Genomic DNA, 21,741 nt, shown 5'->3' with positions numbered 1-21,741 from the left:
GTGAAGAAGAGAATAAAGAGAGACATAAGAATGATGATAATGCTTGAAAAAGGAAAAAAGAAAACTAATACTTGTTCATCTGTGTGAAGTTGATTTAAGATAGAACCGTATTTTTTATCTGGTAAGCAGTTCATGTGATAAAGGATTATGTAAATAAAGGAAAAGAGATTAGCCACCAACTTCACATTTTAAAAATTATAAACTGACTCAAATGATACTTAAATGCAGAGTTTAATAATTTAAAAGGTTTAAATCTGTGTTGATCTAAAGGAAGCCTTTAACATGAAACACTTATTGTACTTATGTTGGGCAAAAGGAAAACATTTTGCTGGGTTACACTCATTCTATTCAGTTTGCCGTAACCTAGCTAGGTTTTATCGTTGTCACATATATTTTAATTCCAGAGCATCACATATTTCATCATAAATTTTCTGAGAATAAAAAATATAAATTTTGAATTAAAAAATCAACATACTTAAGCAACTTAAAAGTCAGCTTTCCACACATAACTGAAAGATTTGAATTTTTGCTTTTTTTATTATCATCCCAGCAAGTTACACTAGAGAAAATGATTGGGAAAATACAAATAGATTCATTAAAAACACAGGCTGATTATTTGTATCTACTACATTCAGAAGTATGCAAAACAATTCAGTTATATTGCAAAGCTGTGATTTATTTTCCTAACAGAGTATTATTTTATAAAACTGTACTGTTGTATTGATTCAATTTTAATACAAAAGACCTATATACACAATACAAAATAAAAGTAAACTGTGGTATAGTGCCTTCCACAAAGGGATGTATTAAGGCGCTTTACAAATATACCAATATGTTGACCCAAATTGCTTTTTTTAGATTAAAAGAAACAGGCTGAATGTTTCACTTCAAATACCAAAGGGATTTCTGTTTATTTTTATCAAGAAAAATTTCTAAAGTACCTTAGGTAACAGCAGCAGCAATATCAAAAAATCCCCCACTGTATTCTCTAATTTTTAACATATTAAGTCAGAATAAAACATTTCCACTCACAGTTTTGCACTTTGCAACAGCAGAAGGTAATAACTTTTTAAAAAAGTCAATCTCAAAGTGACTTCTTAGTCATACATTCTAGTTTCTATTTCAAATAAGGTAGCAAAGATACAGCAATAGGGCCTGCCTTAGGATATCACTGGACAACACATAACAGTATCTACAATTACATATTATAGGACACATTTTATAAATACTATTGATATGCATAAAAAGGGGTAAGTGTAAGAAAGATAGCACTTTTTTAATGAGTGGGAAAATTACTTTAAGAAGACAACATGTATAACCAATGTTTTCACTCTATTTCAATTGACATTAAATATATAGACTTTTGATGTTCTCATTTTTTAGGTCAGGAAGCACCAGATTGTATACTGGAAGAACTGGATATAGTTTGGGAATAAAATAGCAAATAAGCATTAACAAACTCTTAAAATTGCAGATAATAATGGCTTGTACATTGCTTCAGATAAACACAAAAAGCTTGTACTATCCGAGGAAATTTTAAAAGAATATAAAATTTGTAGTGTCTGTTACATGTAAGGAATAAGGGCAACACAGATTTTGTGGAGAGGAGACAGCACCATAGTTTTCCTATAACAAATGTAACAAAGTTGGTTTTTGTATTGCACCATAGTCCAGAAGTAAAACAACTAAATGGAAAATTAAATAAACCAGATTGAAAAGGCCCTAAGAAAAAGAGGAGTATCTGAAAATTTTGAGTACTAAGCTAAAAATTCTTGAACTAATTTGTTTTGCATAGTATTTTATAGAATCAATCAAATGTTCCATGAAGTGAAGACTGCTATTCATTCATTCATTTTCTTACAATTCTGTTTAGCAGTCCTTCAGAAATATTTCTGTATCAAGCCTGTAACGAGCCTAACATGAATTTCAGTCCCCACAAAAGGGTATGTTTAAAATGTCTTAGTGCTGTACCAACAAGAGAGAACATTCTTAGGGATATCTTATCACATGGTACAGACCCTTTCTGTCATAAATTATCAGTGTTTATACAAGATGTGCTAATCTGAGTACTAACCAATAAACTAAAGCAATGTTCTTAGTTTAATACATCAGTGTTCTTATAGAACAGACAGTCCTTAACCAAGAGTTTGTGACAGGCTTCAACACATCCAGAATTCCTAAAACTGCATGCAACATTTTATACATGTTGTGTTGGGTTACACTTTTCTGGGAAAAGGGTCCACAGCTTTCACCAGATTCTCAAAAGGACTAATGACCCCAAAGACCCACCATTACACAGTGGGTTACAAGTGAGCTCTGAGAGGGCCAAACCTATATAGAGAGGTGGGAAGTATAAGCTAATAAATCTCTGCCCTCCCCAATTCAACTGGAACTGCTTTGCCTCTAATTTTACTTAAATATATGATTTCCATTAGCTTTTATATGAAGTAAGCTAAAAGCTTGAAAAATCACTAAAATTATGCCTCTTATCCACAAATACTAAGTTTTGATAAAACAATTCTGTATCAGCAAAGATTAAGGAAATGAGTTACAAATTTTACTAATGTCAGAATAGAGTCATTTTCTCCTTCCTAAAAGATAAGCTAAATGTATTTTAGCATAAAACCATGAGTTTTCCTTAAAACCTACATATAATGGAATGATTAAAAAAAAATTATTTAACCTTAAGTAAGAGAATTTGAATTTTCTATTAAGACCACCATGTAACTACTCCTGATTACTAATGGCCACCTTAAGAGTTAATGAATTTTTCACCAATTAATCTGCCCATAGCTAAAATATTGCCAAATAGCTAGGGTTTTCCTTTGCCAAAAACAACGTGTGTATGTAGCACTGTTCTGAAAGAGGAAATCTGTAACATTACTGATGACCAAAACTGTTACGGTAGAGAAAAAGTACTTTTCTAGTGAGTACCCACAAGTAATTTATAATCAAACTTTCATATGAAACTGAAATTTGTATAGGATAGTAGAAGCTGTTTCTGAATCTTGAAGTAAAAATATGAAAGATCTTAGCTCTTGTATAAAAAATTTTCTTTATGGCAGCTCTGTTCCCTTTTAAAACTAGAAGCAGCATTAAAAATACATATGAAAAGAAAAATGGTAGTGCTTTGTTTCATTTAAAGCCAGTAATTCTTAAAAAATAAATGCCAGAGAAATTCAGATGGTCAACAGGCACATGAAAAGATGCTCCACATCAGCAATCATCAGAGAAATGCAAATTAAAACCACATTGAAATATCACCTCACACCAGTTAGGATGCCCACGATCCAAAAGACAAACAAGAACAAATGTTGGCAAGGATGTGGAGAAAGGGGAACCCTCCTACACTGCTGGTGGGAATGTAAATTAGTTCAACCATTGTGGAAAGCAATATGGAAATTCCTCAAAAAGCTCAAAATAGAAATACCTTTTGACCCAGGAATTCCACTCCTAGGAATTTACCCTAGGAATGCAGGAGGCCCGTTTCAAAAAGAGATATGCACTCCTATGTTTATCGCAGCACTATTTACAATAGCCAAGAAATGGAAGCAACCTAAGTGTCCATCAGTAGATGAATGGATAAAGAAGAGGTGGTACATATATACACAATGGAATATTATTCAGCCATAAGGAGAAAACAAATCCTACCATTTGCAACAACATGGATGGAGCTAGAAGGTATTATGCTCAGTGAAATAAGCCAAGTGGAGGAAGACAAGTATCAAATGATTTCACTCATCTGTGGAGTATAAGAACAAAGAAAAAACTGAAGGAACAAAACAGCAGCAGACTCAAAGAACCCAAGAATGGACTAACAGTTACCAAAGGTAAAGGGACTGGGGAGAGTGGGTGGGAAGGGAGGGATAAGGGGAAATAGGGGCATTACCATTAGCACACATAATGTTGGGGGTGGGCATGGGGAAGGCAGTATAGCATAAAGAAGACAAGTAGTGATGCTATAGCATCTTACTATGCTGATGGACAGTGACTGTAATGAGGTATATGGGGGGAATCTAGTATTGACAATGGGGGGTATCTAGTAACCACATTGTTGCTCATGTAATTGTATATTAATGATACCAAAATAAAAAAATAAAAATAAAGTAAAAAAAAAAAAAAAACAATGCCAGAATATTCCCCAGAGAGGGAAAAAAAGATAAACTGCATTATTTTTTCTTCTGATGAACATACTGTTTCAACCCTGTATTTCTTAGTTCCAAGATGTGAATTATACAGATTATCATTAGCCTAGGAACACTTACCACCATGATGGCTTAATTTCTATAGCTTATTTTGTACCAACAAGGTTATTGGGGGGAAAAGGAATTCTGTAAATATGGGGTATATTTCGTATTTGGTTAAAGCAAGATAACTAAAACTGTCTTTAAAAAAATTTCAAAAACTCTTATCTTTTAAAATTATTTAGCATATGTACAAATAGATACCAGGCTTCTCCTTTTAAACAAAGCACTATTTTCTTTAAGTACTTTAAGTACCAAGAACTGACTATAATATTCAGTTCATAATTTACTTTCTTTATAACAATTTTTTTCTAAATTACTGATTTAAAAGGCTGGAATAAATTAACATTTTAAAAAGATTTCCCATAATTTAGGAACATAAAATATTGTACACAGAGTACATATACACAGCTCTGTCACATTTGCATAATTCTATTCTCAGAGCCTCAAAAGACCCTGCGTTTCAGGCCTTTCCTCAAATCCTCATTAAATTATTTCCTAGTGTGTTAAACATACACTAGATCACGATTTTTGATCTCTGAGCCTGTGTGCTGATCATCTTCATCTGACTGTTGCTCTGAGCCTTGTGAATTAATATATTCATATTCAATAGGCTTTGGATAATTATATGGGTAGCCATTGTCATCAAAAAACCTCCTAAAGGTAAATTCATAGAAAGCATGCTCAGGGTGCTTTCCATTTTTATACCATCCGTTGAGTGTGTCATTTACATTTTCTTCCTCATTATCATCACTCCATAACTTATCAGGATCCACGGGATCAAAATTGGATGTATCTGTTGGGTGTGTGATTTTAGGAATGTATGAAGCAGACTGCTGTCTCAGGTCACTGGAGAAATCAATTGTTTTAAAAAATGGATGAGCTTTTATTTCATCAGCACCATTCTTGCCTAAGCGATCTTCTGGTCCTCGGCAAAGTTTAATAATAAGATCAGAAGCTTCAGGACTCAGTTTAGCTTGTGGTGGAATGTGAAGAGATGTTTGCCAGTTGATAACCTTTAAAGAAAATTTTTAAAAATTAGGAGGAAAGAGGTAAATAAGAAAAACAAAAATTTCCTCCAAGATTTATAACAAAAAGTCTTACTGGGCCACTTGTGTTTTTTTAAAATAAATGGCGTGTTTTTTGCCATGGTTACCTTCAATAATGAATCATTTGGTGGGAAATAACGTTTTTTTCCCACCCTCTCCTCTTCAGGCAACTTACATTCATTACAAGACTCACTGTAAGTTTTCTCCTCTCTGTTAATCCCTTCTACCTGAGGTAGAAATTGCTGTTCCTACTATGCCTCTCCTGTTCTATATACTTACTTGTATTGTAATATCTCTAATACCTTGTGGTACCTATTTATGCCTGGTCCTAGTACAGTATAAAATTCCATAAGGCTGTTGACCAAGTTTTGTTTTTGTATTTTCTAATGCTTTGCAAATTGCCAGCACATAGTTAATAGATGTTTAATAAATGCTTATTATGGTTTTGAATAAACTGGAAAGAGGGAGGGAGGAGGAAAGACAAGAGGGGGAAGAAAGACAAGAGGGAGGGAGGCAAGGGGAGGCAAGGAGGGAAGGAAAAGGAAGGTAGCAGATAGTCAATAAACATCTGTTAAATAAATGAATAAATGAACCCCATTCTTCCTTATTCCTATAGGAGCTTAACAGCTACAGTAGAAGGAAAAAAAATAAACACCTCCTCTAATATCTGTTCACCTTAAAATCTTATGGGTTAGAAAAAGGAGATGCCTCAACTAATAAAATATTTGAATTTTTGGGGGGGAAAATTATTATATAGTAGTAATTATTTATGCCCGGTTTCATCATCTATTTCAGATAGGGGAAATTAAAATATACAATCAGCTGGACAAGTTCTTTAAAGTTACATTCAGGATTTTTTAGTTTAAGGTAAAAATAAAAAGACTAGGCATAGCAAAAAAAAAAAAGATGAGTTAATTCAAAGATGAGTCAACAGAAATTAATGTAAACTATAGCACAGAGAGAGAAAAATAGAATTAAAAAAAGGAATGAAACATAGGCGACATGTTAGGATAATATCAAATGTTTATCGTATGTATACTACAGTCCCAGAAGAAGAGAAGGAAGAAGAAATCTTTGAGGAGGTAAGGACAGGGAATTTTCCAAAATTGATGGAAGTCATCAACCCACAATTCAAGAAGTTTTGTGAATGTCAATCAAGATAAATATAAAGAAAACTACATATAGGCACATCATGGTGAAAATCAGAAACCAGTTGAAAAGGAAAAAATCCTAAAAGCAGCCAGAGGGATTCCAGTTCTCAGTAAGTTGTAACAGGTGTACCGCAACCTGTCTTTGCTACTAAATGCTGTTTAGCACCTGGAGAGAATGCATACAGCAGCTGCCTGACAACCCTGAAAAGTAAACAATTAACTGGCAGACCGGGGAAGAAGAGAATTTGAAGCACCAATGAACTAGTGGTGAATTTACTGTTTTTTTTCCTGTAGCATATCCTCTGGTCTAGACTCAAGGCAGACCAAACCCTGAAAAGGTATAGCACAGACAGAGAAACCTTCAGACTCAGGGAGTGGGAAAGGGGTTTTACTTGTCACAACAGAGATGAAATAAGGGCCACATAAAACTCTGAGAGAAGGGACCCTTCCTCTCCAATTGGAAGCCAAATCATATGGTCCCAAGAGGATGGGTTGAATCCCGGTCACATTTTTGGTCTCTCTGTCCTCTTACCACCTTGACACGGATGCAGGTATAGTCACATGAGATGTGTATGGCAGAGTAGGGTAAGTACAATCTCACTTTCTGGTCAAAGAACTGAAAAGGGAAGCCCGAGGAAACTGGAAAGTAATGGAAACATGGTAGAGAAGGAGGATATTGTAAGAAAATGTTATGGGGTAAATTTCCCAAATTGCTGGGCTCATGTCCAAACTGTACTTCCATGAATCTAACCCTAGAGAGCATATTAAAGATTTTGAGAACTGAACAAAGGCAAAGACCACAGCCCAGGGAGAGATTTGGCTAGCAATGCAAATACTTTGACAATGAAACTCACATTGAAAAAAAAGCCACAAAAAGGCTGGTTGGAACTTGTGGCCAGAATCCAACCTGGCTTAAAATCTTGCCAAAACATTCTCTGTAAGATATAAACGAGACCTAGAGTCTCACAACAAAATATTCAAAATGTGTAGGATACACATTTACTTGGTATACAAAGAACCATGGAAATTTCAAACCACATAGGAAAAGAAAATCAGCAGATGTTAGTGTTGAGATGACACAGATGTTAGGATTATCTGACAAAGACTAAAGTAGCCATTATAAAAATGCTACAAATAAGGATGAATAGTCTTGAAATGAAATGAAAGACAAAAGTCTCAGCAAAGAAACTGAAGATATGAAGAGGTATCAAATGGAAATTTTAGAACTGAAAAATACTATAACCAAAATAAAAAAACTCAATGGAGGGGCTTAATAGCAGAAAGGAGATGTCAGAGGAATGAATTAGTGAACTTAAAGACAGATCAATAGAAATTATGCAATCTTAACAGGAGAGAGAGAAAAAGAGTTAAAAAATATGAAAACCTCAGTAATTTGTGGGACTATAACAAAAGGTCTAACATTGGTGTAATTAGAGTGCCAAGAGGAAAAAGTGTGAGGTATAGAAAAAATATTTCAAGCAATGATGGCCATGAAAACTCCCCAAATTTGACAAACCTATAAATTCAAGATGCTCAGTGAAACCAAACAGGATAAGCTGTAAGGAATCCATGTCCAGATGTATCATAATTACAACACTGAAAACTAAAGACAAATTCTGGAAAGCAGTCAGTGAAAAATGCATTACTTGAGGAAAAATGACTGTAAACTTCTCATCAGAAACTATGAAGGACAGAAGGAAGTGGACAACACTTCAAAGTTCCACAAGAACTCAAACTCAGATGCTAACAGCCTAAGGAAGGTGAAATAAAGACATTCATTCTCAGATGAAGGAAAACAGAGAATCTGCAGTCAGAAAACCTGGTATAAAGTATTTGCTAAAGAAAGTTCTTCAGACAGAAGGGATATGATATAAAAGGTGTCTTAAAACATCATCAACAAAGGAAGAGCAAGAAAAATGCTAAGTATTCAGGTAAATGACTAGTCTTCCATCCTGAGTTCTTTAAAACAAGTTGATGGTTGAAAACAAAAAAACTGCAACATTGCCGGATGAGGTTTTAAATGTAAAAGTCAACTAAAATATAAAAACAGTTGAGAGTAAAGGGACCTACATGATAGTAAGATTTTATACTGAACTTGAAGTGGTAAAATATTAATTCCAAGTAGGCAGTGAAAACTTAGTTTGTATTTTATAGTCACTAGAACCTATAACAAAACTGTACAAAGAGATAATAGTAAAAAACATAATATAGGGAGATATCATGGAAAATGGCAAATAATAGCTTCAGGGGTCAGCCCCCACCCAACAAAAACAATTAAATTGGGAAAAAGTGCCAGAATTGATTACTTTGGAACTCTGCCACCTGACAATTACAGCAACAAAGGGAATGCTTCAGGCAAGGAGAAGCTGTGAAAATTTGGCAAGGCAGCAGTGTGCAGCAACCACCTACCATTTACTATTCCTCAGTCCTACTGTGATTATGCAGAGGGCAGCCCACCCTCTTGGAGCAACTGGCTAGTGCCCGGAGGGCAGTAAAGACCCTGCCTTCCAAAAATTGGAGGTTGTACATTTTGGTTGGTCTTGGTGGCTCCCTGAGGGCCGAGCCCAGAGGCTTGCCTTTATTTCCACCCACTCAGGAAGATTTAAAGAGGTACTTTTCTTTTTTGATCCAAACATTTAAGGAAACCTCTAATAGGTCACTGGCTTGGGCTGTTTTTCTTACTACTGAGTTTTGAGAGGTCTTTATATAGTTAGACAGAAGCCCTTTGTTGGATATGTGATCTGCAAATATTTTCTCCCAAGCTGTAACTTATCTTTTCATTGTCTTACTGTGTCTTTGGCAGACTGAAAGTTTTTAATTTTGACGAAGTCCAATTTCTCAATGTTTTCTTTTATGGATCATGATTTTGGTGTCATTTTTAAGAACTCTTCACCTAACCCTAGGCTATAAAGATTTTCTACTATATTTTCTTCTAAAAGTATTACAGAGCTTTATGTTTACCTCTAGATCTATGATTGGTTTGAATTAATCTTTGTGTAAAATGTGAGGTTTACATTGAGGTTCAGTATATTTTGCATATGGCTGACCAATTTCCCAACACCATTTGTTTAAAAACTATCTTTTCTGCATTTGCACCTTTGTCAAAGATCAAATGGCCATTTTATATGTGTGGTCCTATTTATCCCTTCTTTATCCTGTCCCACTGATCTGTGTGTGTATATCCTTTGCCAGTATCACACTGCCTGGATTACTGTAGCTTCATAGCAAGTCTTAAATCAACTAGTTGATAGTGGTCTAACTTTGCTCTTCTTTTAAAAAAAAGTTTAGAATTGACTCATCTATATCTATAAAAATTCCTGTTGGGAATTTTTATTGGAATTGAGTTAAATCTATTGATTAATTTAGGGAGAAATGATAACTTTATGTTGAGTCTTCCAATGCATTAACCTTGTGTATGTGTGCATCTATTAAGATCTTCCTTGATTTCTTTTATTGGGAGTTTGTAGCTTTCAGCATACATATCTTATTCATACTCTATTAGATTAACAGCCATATTTTAATTTGGGGAAGCTACAGTAAATGATAGTGTTTTTAAATTTCAGTTCCGTGGCTCTGTGGCATCTACTATGCTGATAGACAGTGACTGTGATGGGGTGTGGGGAGGACTTGATAATATGGGTGGATGTAGAAACCACATGTTTTTCATGTGAAACGTTCACAAGAGTGTCTATCGATGCCATAAAAACAAAAAATAAAAAACACCAGTGAGGTACCAGTGCATAACTATTAAAGGAGCTAAAATTTGAAAGGTTACCAATTCCAAGGGATATCTATGATTTAGAGGAACTAGAACCTTCACACATGGCTAGTAGAAATGTGAAATGGTACAACCACTTCGGTAAACAGTTTGATAGTTTCTTTAAAAATTTAGATGTAAAACTACTTTATGATCCAGTCATTTCACTCCTAGGTATTTACCCAACAGAAATGAAAGTATATTTCTGTACAAAGACTAATGCACGAATATCCATAGCAGTTTTATTTGTAATAGCCAAAAACTAGAAACAACTCAAATCCATCAACAGGTGAATGAATAAACTGTTGTATCTACACAAATGAACACTCACAAATAAGGAATGAACTCTGGGTAAATGATTCAACATGAATAAACCTCAAAATTGACTCCACGAATGAACTAGTGGTTATCAAAGGGGAGGGGTGTGGGAGGGCGGGTGGGGAGGCAGGGAGAAGGGGATTGAGGGGTATTATGTTTAGTACACATGGTGTGGGGGATCACGGGGAGAACAGTGTAGCACAGAGAAGGCACACAGCATCTTGCTGCACTGATGGACAGTGACTGCATTGGGGTATGGGTGGGGACTTGATAATAAGGGTAAATGTAGTAACCACATTGTTTTTTCATATGAAACCTTCATAAGAGTGTATATCAATCATACCTTAATAAAAAATAATAAATAAATAAATAAATCTCAAAATATTTATGCTGAGGGAAGAAGGTAGGCAAAGAAAGAGTACTTACTGTATGATTCCATTTATATAAAATTCTAGAAAATGCAACTAATCTAAGAGACATAAAGCAGATCAGTGGTCACCTGGGGATGTGGGAAGAGGCAAGAGGGGAAGACTACCAAGGGACATGCAAAAATTTGGGAGGAGGAGGGCTGTGCCATACTCTTGATTGTGATGGTCATTCTACAGGGGTATGGATATGTCAAACATATCAAATTGCACATTTTTAATATGGGCTGTGTTTTGGTATGTTAATTATACCTCAATAAAGTTGACTTTTTAAATTAAAAAAAAGTTTAACTTCCGGTTGTTCATTGCTTGAATACAGAATTACAACAGACTTTTATGTATTACCCTTATATCCCACAATTTTACTAAACTTACTTATTAGGTCTAGGGCTTTTTTCATAGATTCCCTGAGATTTTCTACAAAATTTTTTACTTCTTTCTAATACATATGCCTCTTCTTTCTTTTCCTTGCTATATTATACTGCCTAAGACTTCTAGAACTATGTTGACTAATGTAAGTGAAAATAGATACCCTTGCCTTGCTCTTAATATTAGAGAGAAAGCATTCAATTTTTCACACACACCTGCCACACATGCACACGTCTGTATATATGCATATACTTACATATAAACATACATATTAAAATGAAGGCAAAATAAAGAAACTCAGACAAATCTGATACAAATCTGAAAGACTGCATTACGAGTACACCTGTCCTAAAATAAATTCTAAAGGAAGTTTGAAATATATGAAAAACAATGACAGAATTAATTAAAACTTGGGGAAAAGCATCATGGAAGAGATGATACCTCAAAAAATGATTAAGAATGATATCTCAAAGAATGATTAAAAACTAGGTTTCAGAACAAAGGGAGGACATTCCAGACGGAATGATATGAACAAAGAACAGAGGGAAAATTTTGACTTTAACACACAGACAAGAACAACTAAAGGATTTTAATGGGACAGTTAATGGTCAAGATTGCGGGCAGCTTCTCATTTAAGCACCAGAGGTAATTTCAAGTGGAGATATACAGATGTTTGTAGTTTGGGGCTAGAGTGTGCACGGAATGAAACAAAAGCCAGGAGCCAGTGTGTGACAGAGAAAGAGTTAGTTGCATAAATCTTTAATAGGTATTGAAGACTTCTATGACAATGAAATATGAATACAGTGTATAAGCAAGACAACGTTAGAGTATGGTAACAGTGGGATGGAGATTAAAGTTCATGCACAGAATTTAAGTGGGTCCCTATATCCTTAACAAATTCATTCTTTAATGTCAGATTAAGATGCTCTAAGTAAATGACTGATAAAGGTCTATAGTAAAGGGACTTTGTGACAATTCTTTTGGTGTAGATTCTGGATCTTACCTTCATTTGTGTTTCTAATGGTGTTTGTGCCAAGAATGGAGGTTGTCCCACCAACATTTCAAAAAGAATTACACCAACACTCCACCAATCACATAACTGTGTATAGCCTAAAATAAGATACCGAAGTTAGTTATTCATAAGCACTTTTTAAAAAGGGCTCAGAATGTATACAATCAAAATATTAAATCACCTGTTTATGTTATAAAATAATACTCTTATTATAAACCTGCAAAATAAACCATATTCTTATATAAAATTCAGCTCTCTAAAGACCTACTGTTTATGGAACAAATGTTTTACCTGTTCGTAACAACACTTCAGGGGCAATATAATTGGGAGTCCCAACCAAAGAATGTGCGAGACATCGCTGGTGCTGGCGTGCAGCTCTCCGCTCTAGTGGCTTCAGTCTATCTCCACATCGACAGTTAGAAGGGTCACCCCATTCATTACTGAAATCCATGCTATCTTGCCGTGGATGGTCACCTGTACAGTAGAAAAAGAAATAAAAACAACAAGAAGGGTAAACCTAAAGTCTGTTTAATCCTTTGACATCATAGTTTATAGTTAACAACACCTCTCCCCGAGACAAGCTAAGACACAGCATATGCCAAATTACTCATGGTATTTATTATCAACTAGAGCCTGCACTCTAAGATACCAATAGGACAAGTTTTACACTAAGAAAAACTAGCCTATGATTCAGTAATTTACTTAATGTTAAATGATGATAGTAAAAGTCAAAGGTAGGATTAAGAATTTGTTATTCACACTGCTCCCCATTACTACTCTGGACAAAGTTCCCAAGCAAACTTGATCAATGTTTCATTCATTCAAGAAGTGACAAAGGATAAATAAAAAGTTTTTTTCTCAGGCATTTCTCTGTAGGAGAGAAACACAACAAACAAATAAATATATAAGGAACACAGGAAGGCATCCCATACAATCAACATAGGGTGATGGAACAGACAGACTTTCTAGGGTGGTTTGGGAAGACCAATTGAGGTGATACTGTAAAAAACAAGAGGGACTGAACCATTTGAAAACCAGGGCAAAGAATTCTACCCAGGAAAAAAGAGTAAAGACCAGTGTGATTAGTAAAGGGGAGACTGGTAGGAAATGGAGTGGGAGCCTGGGGATAGGGGTTTGGTAAGCAAAAGAAATGGTTAACCTTTTACTTCAAGTACAGTGGGAAGATACTGGAGAGTCTGAAGCAGAAAATGACAAGATTTGATTTATGTTTAAAATATAAAACTTGAGCTGCTATGTAGAGAATAGATTATAGGGAGGACAAGAGTGAAAAGAGATCACTGAAGAGGCTATTACAGTTAAGCTTGGACCATAATGGTGACAGACTCAGAGAAAAGTGAACAGATTCCGGATATATTTAAAGGTGGAGTAAGCAGGGCTTATTGAAGAATTAGATGTAGAGGTAGAAATTGAGTTGTTTATTGGGAACTTAAGTTTGAAATGCCTATAAGAAATCCATATGAAAGGGAGAAGCCAATTCTGGAAAGAGAGAAAAGTCACCGATATAGAGATGGTATTTAAAGCCATGACCAGGTGAAATTACCTAGAAAAACACATCTGAAATTCACGTAACTGAAATAATCATCTGAGATGCTTTGTTAAAATATAATATGTACCCTCCAGTGAAGATTTTCAGTCAGAAGACTGGACTAGAGCCTAAGAATCATATTTTTAAGAAGATCTCTAAAGAATTTAGGTGAATCTGAGGCGACATTAAATTATATTAAGCTGAACATTAAGGTAGGTTCAGGCATCTCAGTACTCTCCATTTAATATCAGTCTACTTGTGTTTACAGAAGCACAGAGGTTAATAATACTTACCTTAAGAGGACTGCTATGAGCATTAAATTAAATATGTAAAGTACCTAGTCACAATAAGTATTCAACAGATGTTAGATTGACTTACACTTCCATAAGCACTTGAAGGGATCTTGGTGAGGCAGTGTGGTATAGTAGAAATAACATGCGCCCTGTAATCAGACAAACCTGGGTTCAAAGCCTAGCCCTCACCCTTATTTTCTGTCTGACCTTGGGCAAGTTACGTTGCTTCATCTAAGCCTCGGTTTCTTCATCCTGCCTCACAGTGGCGTTGTGAGAATTAAATAAAATCATGTACATAAAGTGTTTAAGGTTAAGTATGTTATATGATTGTCACTCAATAGAATCCTAAATAGCAGTGAAATGTTATATGAAGTAACACAGAAGGTCCTCAAACATATAAAGCCAACACAGAATACATATGATTACATTTAAATAAAGGTTCAAGAGTAGGCAAAATGAAAATAGCAATTGTTTAGGGATATATACGTACTTGGCAAAAGTATGGAGAAAAGTAGTAAAGATCTTTACAAAGTTCTGAAATAATGGTTACCTTGTTGGAGGAAAGAAGGGAAAGTGATTATTTAGGGGCTTCAAAGGTACCAATAAATCTAGTGCTTAAGCTGAATGGTGGTATGAGACTTCATTTAAAATGATTTTTTAAATGTTATTTGTCTGATCTATTTCAAACTAATAAAATGTAAAGGGATTAACAAAAATGTCAATGATATTTAGAAATAATTTAATTTAACACACTTTCATTTTATAAATGAGTGTCTGAAAGACTCACCCACATTTGCCCAAAAGAGTCAAGACTCGACCCAGAACTTCTGGCTCCCATCCAGTGATAGGACCATCTTATATTTTATTACACTAATAAATCATATTAATATGTACAAATAAATTTTATGATTTTACTCACCACTTTGGTAGTACTTAGAATCATGTGTCCATCTGAAGCCAGTGCAAAGACCGAAGTCAGTCAATTTAATATGACCATCACGATCAATCAAAATGTTATCAGGTTTAATATCTCTGTGAATAAAACCCATTTTATGAACACTTTCAACTGCACAAGTAAGTTCTGCTATGTAGAATCTTGCCAGATTTTCGGGAAAGATGCCCATTCTAATTAGTAGGCTCATCATATCACCCCCAGGAATATAGTCCATTACAAAGTATAAATTGTCCTTATCTTGGAATGAATAATATAGACGAACTACCCATTCATTGTCAGCTTCAGCCAGGATATCTCTCTCGGCTTTAACATGAGCAACTTGATTTCGAAGCAGAACATCTTTCTTTCGAAGAGTTTTTGTTGCATACAAAGCCTTAGTATCTACTTTTCTTGCCAGACAGACTTCACCAAATGCTCCTATTCCTAATGTCTTTATCTTCACAAACATAGACTTGTCCATTTTAGCTCTCTTAAGACGGATGTAATTAGACTCTTTTTGGCAAAGCATCTTTCTCATTTGATCCTGGGCATCTTGAGATAGTCCAACCTAGGCAAATAAACTAAATGTTAAATGAAGAACTACCTTCTATACTGAATATTAAGAAATAGCTTGGAAAAAATTCAAGCATATATTTAAAGGTTAAATGCATAATTTTTAATAAAGCATGTTAGAAATTTAGAATGTATTTCAGAGAATATTAATTATCAAAAGTGCAGCTTAGGGATAGTTAACAGGATATACAAGGTGAGTATATATGCAGATTCTGCTCTGGAGAGCAAAAAGATGATACCAATGACCAGCTTTCTACTCCTCTGTAATGCACTCAAAAAAATGTTCCCATTGTGCAATAACCAAACATCTGTTAACATGCATCTTCATCTGTCCATGCATATTCATCCAAATTTACATGATTAGATTGCCTTCACTATATTATGCTTCTCTTTGTGGAAAGCCTAGGCCTCAAATATTCTTCCTCCCATTTTATCCTATATGAAAAGAAATTCTTCCACTCCAGGTTCATTTATTCTACAAAAACTGGTATACAAAGAACAAGAAAAACTGATGTATTAAGAAAAAGAATGTCTTTAACCTAACCATTTCTTAATAGCCAGTCTTTCCTTTTAACTTTCTTTCATCTTTCTCAGGGCATTAGAGTAAGGGTGGGACTCATAGCCACCACTAAGCAAAATGCAAAGGTCTTCTCCAACCTTATTTAAAAGGGACAACTTATTTGATAAAAAACTTCTAAGTAGACCGGGAACACCTAGATTTAGAAGGAAGGGACAATTATATTTTTGGATAGTTAATGAAGAACTGATTTAAAGGTTTAATAGAAAAGGAATTTGATTTGAAAAGTACAGTCTAATTCTAGAAATGCAAGGCTAATTATAGAAACCTCATGCTTTGGTTAGGATGCGCATTTGCATGCAAAATCTTTTAAGAAGGGTGGCATGCCAGACTTAGTGTAGAACTATTTCTCTTAAAATCTTACTTGCCTACACAGTAATGGAGGCTACAGAAGTCAGCAAAGCTTCCAACACCATAAAAGTTTAAATCAGCTATTAGTGAAAGTGAAGAGGAAAAAGGAAAAATAAACTAAGAAAATAAACACAGAGACTTTAGTAAGAAATCTTAAGAGCTAAAATATGGATAAGTCATACAGATTATCATGGTATTTCTCATCTAAAAAAATTCATTTGATAGTGGGAACAATAAGAATGGCCCTGTCAAGTTACATAAAGAAGTTTTACCACAAATTTAAGCCCCTTGGATTTTCTGTGATAGGTGTAAAATTAGGAGTCAAATCTTTGAACTGTAAACATATGATAAAATAGTAATGATGACAGTACCACCCAATATCTAGTGAAGAGACCTGTATGGAATCACAATAGAGATTAAAGTGAGTATTTATTTAATGTCCTTTTTAATAGAGTTTAATAATTTCAGCACATTTTCCAATACATTATAAAAATGAAATTGTAAGTAGAAGTAACTTAAGATGTCTCTGACATTTCTCACACCACTTTCTAAGACCAGTCTAATGAATAAACCCACAAGCCTAAAACCTACTATGAATAAAATGTTTCATAAGTGTACCAAGAGATGGGACCCAGATATTTTAGTTTAAAATAATATGTAAAACCTAAAAAATAACCCTTGCTCCAACTTCCATATAAAGGGATTAGGTACAACCAAACTGTATACTGTAAATTATATATTTTTTCATTTATCAGAACTTTATTATAGGAGAGCTGAGTAAATCTTGAAATGCTAAAATAAAATGCTATAATCAAAACAATTTTAAGGTTTACTGACTTTTAAATAACTAAAAATATTTTTAGCTATAAAAATAAATTAAAATACTGGATCACAATATTTAAAATAAACACCAAGCAAATAGATGACCAAGTATAAAAATGGGTATTTTAAAAGATTTTACCCGCATCATTTCGTTCTCTAATTGTTTTTTACGATGTAAACGTTGCTGATGAGATTTGAGTACATTTTCTACATGTTGTTCCATAAAGAATTTAAATGCCTGAGGAGAGTAACTCTGAATACGAGATTCCCTTCGCTCTTCATCTTTCTTGTTTTTCCTAACGGTGATAGGTGAAGTTGTAATCTGTTTCTTGTCTTTATCCCCACTATCAAGATTGTCATAACTTTTTTCACCCTCATCTTCCTTGGGCAAGCTTGGCTGATCCTCTTTGCTAGATTTACTGACTGAGTCATATGGAGGAACAGATGTGTTTGGGTGCAGTAGATGTTTTGGATAAGGTGGTGGTGGACCTTGATAGTTTGGAGCTTCAGCAACAGGTGACATAACAGTCAAATTTGAAGTGGTACTCTCAGAAAAAGGACTAGGCTGAACAGTTTGAACTGGCTGTGGTATCCAAGAAGGATGTGTGGGTGCTAAAGCAGTCTGTAGCTCTGGTTTTAATACACGTATACTTTTCACAGGCTGTTGAATAGGAGCTGGTGTAATAGCAGTGACTGTTGTAGCTGAAGGCTGAGAATTAGCAGAATGACTTGTTCTGTTTCCTAATGGGTTATTAAAAGAATTTGACCTCACTGGTATGTTAGGTTGCCACGTAGGGATTTCATGCCCACTGCTTGGGGACGACTGGGCTGGAGCAGAAGACGACTGAGGCCAAGCTGTTTGCAGTCCAGGTACATTAATATTATAAAGTTCCATGTTGTGACTGTTTCTGTTTGGCACCATCATAGACTGAGGAATATTTCCATTTGTATATGACGAAGGAGCAGCAGATCCCCCTGTTTGTAAAGCAGAAGGGCTTTGTCCATTAGTTGGGGTCAGAGGATATGGAGGGGGTGGCTGCCGATTCACAGCACCAGCAGGGACAACATTTTGGTGTATCATAAAATCAGTCTGACCACTACCATTCTGCAATCCAGGTCTCCCTGGCGGAAAGTTAAATTTGTTAGAACTCTGCATGATGATTGGTTGTCTGCCAACAGGAACAGAAGCAATGCCTCTCTGTCCCTGATTAGGAGGATTCATTGGGGATGTATTAAGAGGTGGTGGAGGATAGCCCTCCTGCCAGGTTCCAGGTGGAACAGGAGAGATTCGGGAGATGACATATTCCATGTTCCCAGAATAGCGCTTTGTTTGAGAGTTTGGTTCCCATGAGGGGGGTGGTGGAGTTGGGCCTCTTGGAGGAGGGGTCTGGCCTCTTGGAGGTGGTGGAGGAGTGACACTCCTTACTTGAGGAGGTGGTGGGGGGTTCACTCTCTGTCCATTGCTAGGGTGAGCTTGAGCAAATGCTGTTATACCAGATCCTGACAAAGGTCTTCCTACATCTGTCTGTGAACTGGGACTTTCAGAACGATAGGCCACGCTTTCTCCTAGTGGTGGGCCATGTCTCTGAGGAACTAAGGATTCTTTAGAACCTTTCCAGCTTTGCTTGCGGTTAACAGGTTGTTGCACACTCCCTAGGATCATAAAACAGAGAAAAAAACACATTTTTAACCTCTGATTTTTGGAAAAGTTAACTTGGAATTCTGACATTACAAATGATAATTCTCTTTCAAGAACTATAAAAATCAAATTTCAGTTAGTGGCTTTATGTTTTAAAATTTTATTTATTTTTGACTAGATAACACATTCTCATAGCTCAAAATTCGAGAGGTATAAAAGGATACCCACCTCTGTCCCTTAGACAACTAGTTTCCTTCCCTGAAGGTAACCAATGTTATCAATAAGATATTTCAGGGTTACCCAAGTAAACGGTATACCTCCTATATGTACTACTGTGCCTGGCTCTTTTCATTAAAAATTTGGAGATTCTGTATAAGTATAAAAATGTTTCCTCACTTTAAATAAAAGCTGTCACAGTTTTTCACTGTATGGATATACTCAAATTTATTTCATCAGTTTCCCTGATGATGGGTAATAAAGTTGTATCTAGTCTTTTGCTTTACCAAAAAAAAAAAAAGCAATGAGAAATTTTGGTTAGATATGATTTCATATATATTTTTAAGTAGATAAATTATTACAAATGGGCTTATTGAACCAAAGTGTGTGTCCATATGTACTTTTGAAATACAACTAATTTTAAGTACACTTCAATATGGCTTTAAAGCAGACAAAAGACAGCAGGGAATAATTGCTGAACACTAAATAAGGTATGGATATTATAGTCTGTCTTTAATGGAATTTCCAAATAAATAAGTAAGAATATATATGATAAAAAAACAAAACAAAAAAGAGTATTTAAGAGTCTGGCCACTTAGAGAAAGATAATAATACATTTAAAAAATATATGAAATACAATACATATAAATAATACATTCTAGAAAGATTAAACATTTAAGTATTGAAGATGAAACCACATAAGTACTAGGAAAAACAAATTAACATTTGATAATATTGGGGTACCTCTTGTACCTCCTAGGAGGGTCTTCCCAGGTACAACAAGAGTAGACTAACAGTAAAAGACTGACAGATGTAAACATATAAACTGCTTATCAATGTCAAAACAAACAAGCAACATCCACAAATTTGAAAGGTTAATGTCATCCTGGGAGAAAAATATTTATGAGAAAAAGTGGTAAATGTTCAGAGTACAGTTTAACATTCCATTTCATGTAGGCTGGGCAGCATGTTTGGTTTATAGCTTCAGGGAAGTTATCATCTGGGGAAGCTAGACAAGTCCTCTGGCCACGAGGCTCAGACTCCCCCTCCTCAGATAGTCAGCTGAAGCTAAATAGACCAACCATGTCACTCACCCAGCTTCTACCAATTAAAGTTAAGTCTCTGCAACCCTAGCATACACTGACATCGCCATAGGGCTCTCCAAGTTATTCCACTTCCCAAACCCTCCAACTATCGCCCCCTGGAGATGCTCTACCCTAAAACCAGCAAGTGCTCCTGTATCACTAACCTCTGCTCCAAGTTTTCTCACTATCTCCTTAAAGCTGGTTATCTTCTTTGACATTACTTTCCTTTCAGCCCTTTGCAATTAAGGCTTGCTTTAAAAATAAACTTGCCATAAGGTGGGATTTTACCTCTTTGCTCTCTATTTGTTTCCAGATTATTATTCCTTCACATTCTTTTTTAAAAAACCAACTCTTTGGAAGCTCATGCTATCTGGGAGTCCACATTCATTCCTCTTGCTCATCCTCATTCAGACATGACTTTGGCACTCAGTCGACCTAAAGCCCTGCCAACAGTCATAACTTCACACACACATGGATGAACCATCCATCACCCTCACCTCTCTGTTTCTTGACCTCTTTCCCTCCACGCCACCTCAAATACCACACCGAAGATCACATTTCTACTTTTGATTACCACCCATATCTGCTTCTTTTTCATAATCAATTATTGAAGATTAATACTCTTGAACTAAACTTCTCCTTCTCATGTTTAACTACTACTGCAAACGTTCTTCAACCTCATCAAGACATCCAATATTAACCCCTATTTCATCAGTCCTCTTTCTTTATGGCACACTTTAGCCAGTTTAAATCCATGGTCCATCACATCTTTTCTCCCTCTGCATTCCTTTTCTCCCCTCCTCATTTCCATTCATTCATTAAATATTTATTGAGGATCTATATGCCAGGCACTGCTCTAAAGTAATCCAAGTACCTTGGTGAACCGGATAATATCCCTAGCCCCATGGAATCTCCATTCTTTGGGGAGGAGACTAATGATAAACAAGTGAATAAATAAGCAAGGTTAACATCTGGGTATGAAAAATGCTATTATTAAGCAACATAAATGTGTCCCATGATAGAGAGTAACCGAAGGATAGAAAGGAATGAGATTTCGTGGTCAGAAAAAGCTCCACCAAGGACATATGATCTAAGACTGGGCAAAGATCATGGCATGGTAGGCTTGGTGTTTTCCAAGGACATAAAGAAACCCAGTATGGCTCGAGAGTAATAAATAAGGGGAAGAGTGGTACTAGATGAAGTCTGAGAGTGCAAAAGCCATGGAGAGGAGTTTGGATGGAATGAGGAACAAAGGAGGCAAAAGAGGACTACAGTCTGATTGAGGACTTATATCACCCTTTCAGCAATATTCTGAACTCCCTGTATCTCTCTTATTTTGTACTTGTTTACTAAAAGTCCAGTCACGATGATTCCAGCTGT

The 21,741-nt window shown here is 35.4% G+C and overlaps 1 protein-coding gene across 2 annotated transcripts in view; it reads right to left on the bottom strand.

Annotated features, from left to right (window-relative positions):
• Positions 1 to 212: 212 nt before the first annotated feature.
• LATS1 (large tumor suppressor kinase 1) overlaps positions 213 to 21,741 on the bottom strand; it is a 39,957-nt gene continuing 18,428 nt past the window's right edge. For both annotated transcript variants that reach the window (XM_036906929.2, XM_036906930.2), the window contains 5 exons: positions 17,561 to 19,074; positions 15,084 to 15,666; positions 12,617 to 12,799; positions 12,317 to 12,423; positions 213 to 5,260 (listed from right to left, as the gene is read on the bottom strand). In XM_036906929.2, coding sequence (XP_036762824.2) covers positions 4,751 to 5,260; positions 12,317 to 12,423; positions 12,617 to 12,799; positions 15,084 to 15,666; positions 17,561 to 19,074 — 2,897 coding nt within the window. In that variant the 3' untranslated portion in view covers positions 213 to 4,750. The remainder of the gene's footprint in view (positions 5,261 to 12,316; positions 12,424 to 12,616; positions 12,800 to 15,083; positions 15,667 to 17,560; positions 19,075 to 21,741) is intronic.

This window comes from Manis pentadactyla, chromosome 12 (genome assembly GCF_030020395.1).
Source record: "Manis pentadactyla isolate mManPen7 chromosome 12, mManPen7.hap1, whole genome shotgun sequence".
Taxonomy (NCBI): domain Eukaryota; kingdom Metazoa; phylum Chordata; class Mammalia; order Pholidota; family Manidae; genus Manis; species Manis pentadactyla.
This window is presented reverse-complemented; position numbering and strand designations above follow the sequence as displayed.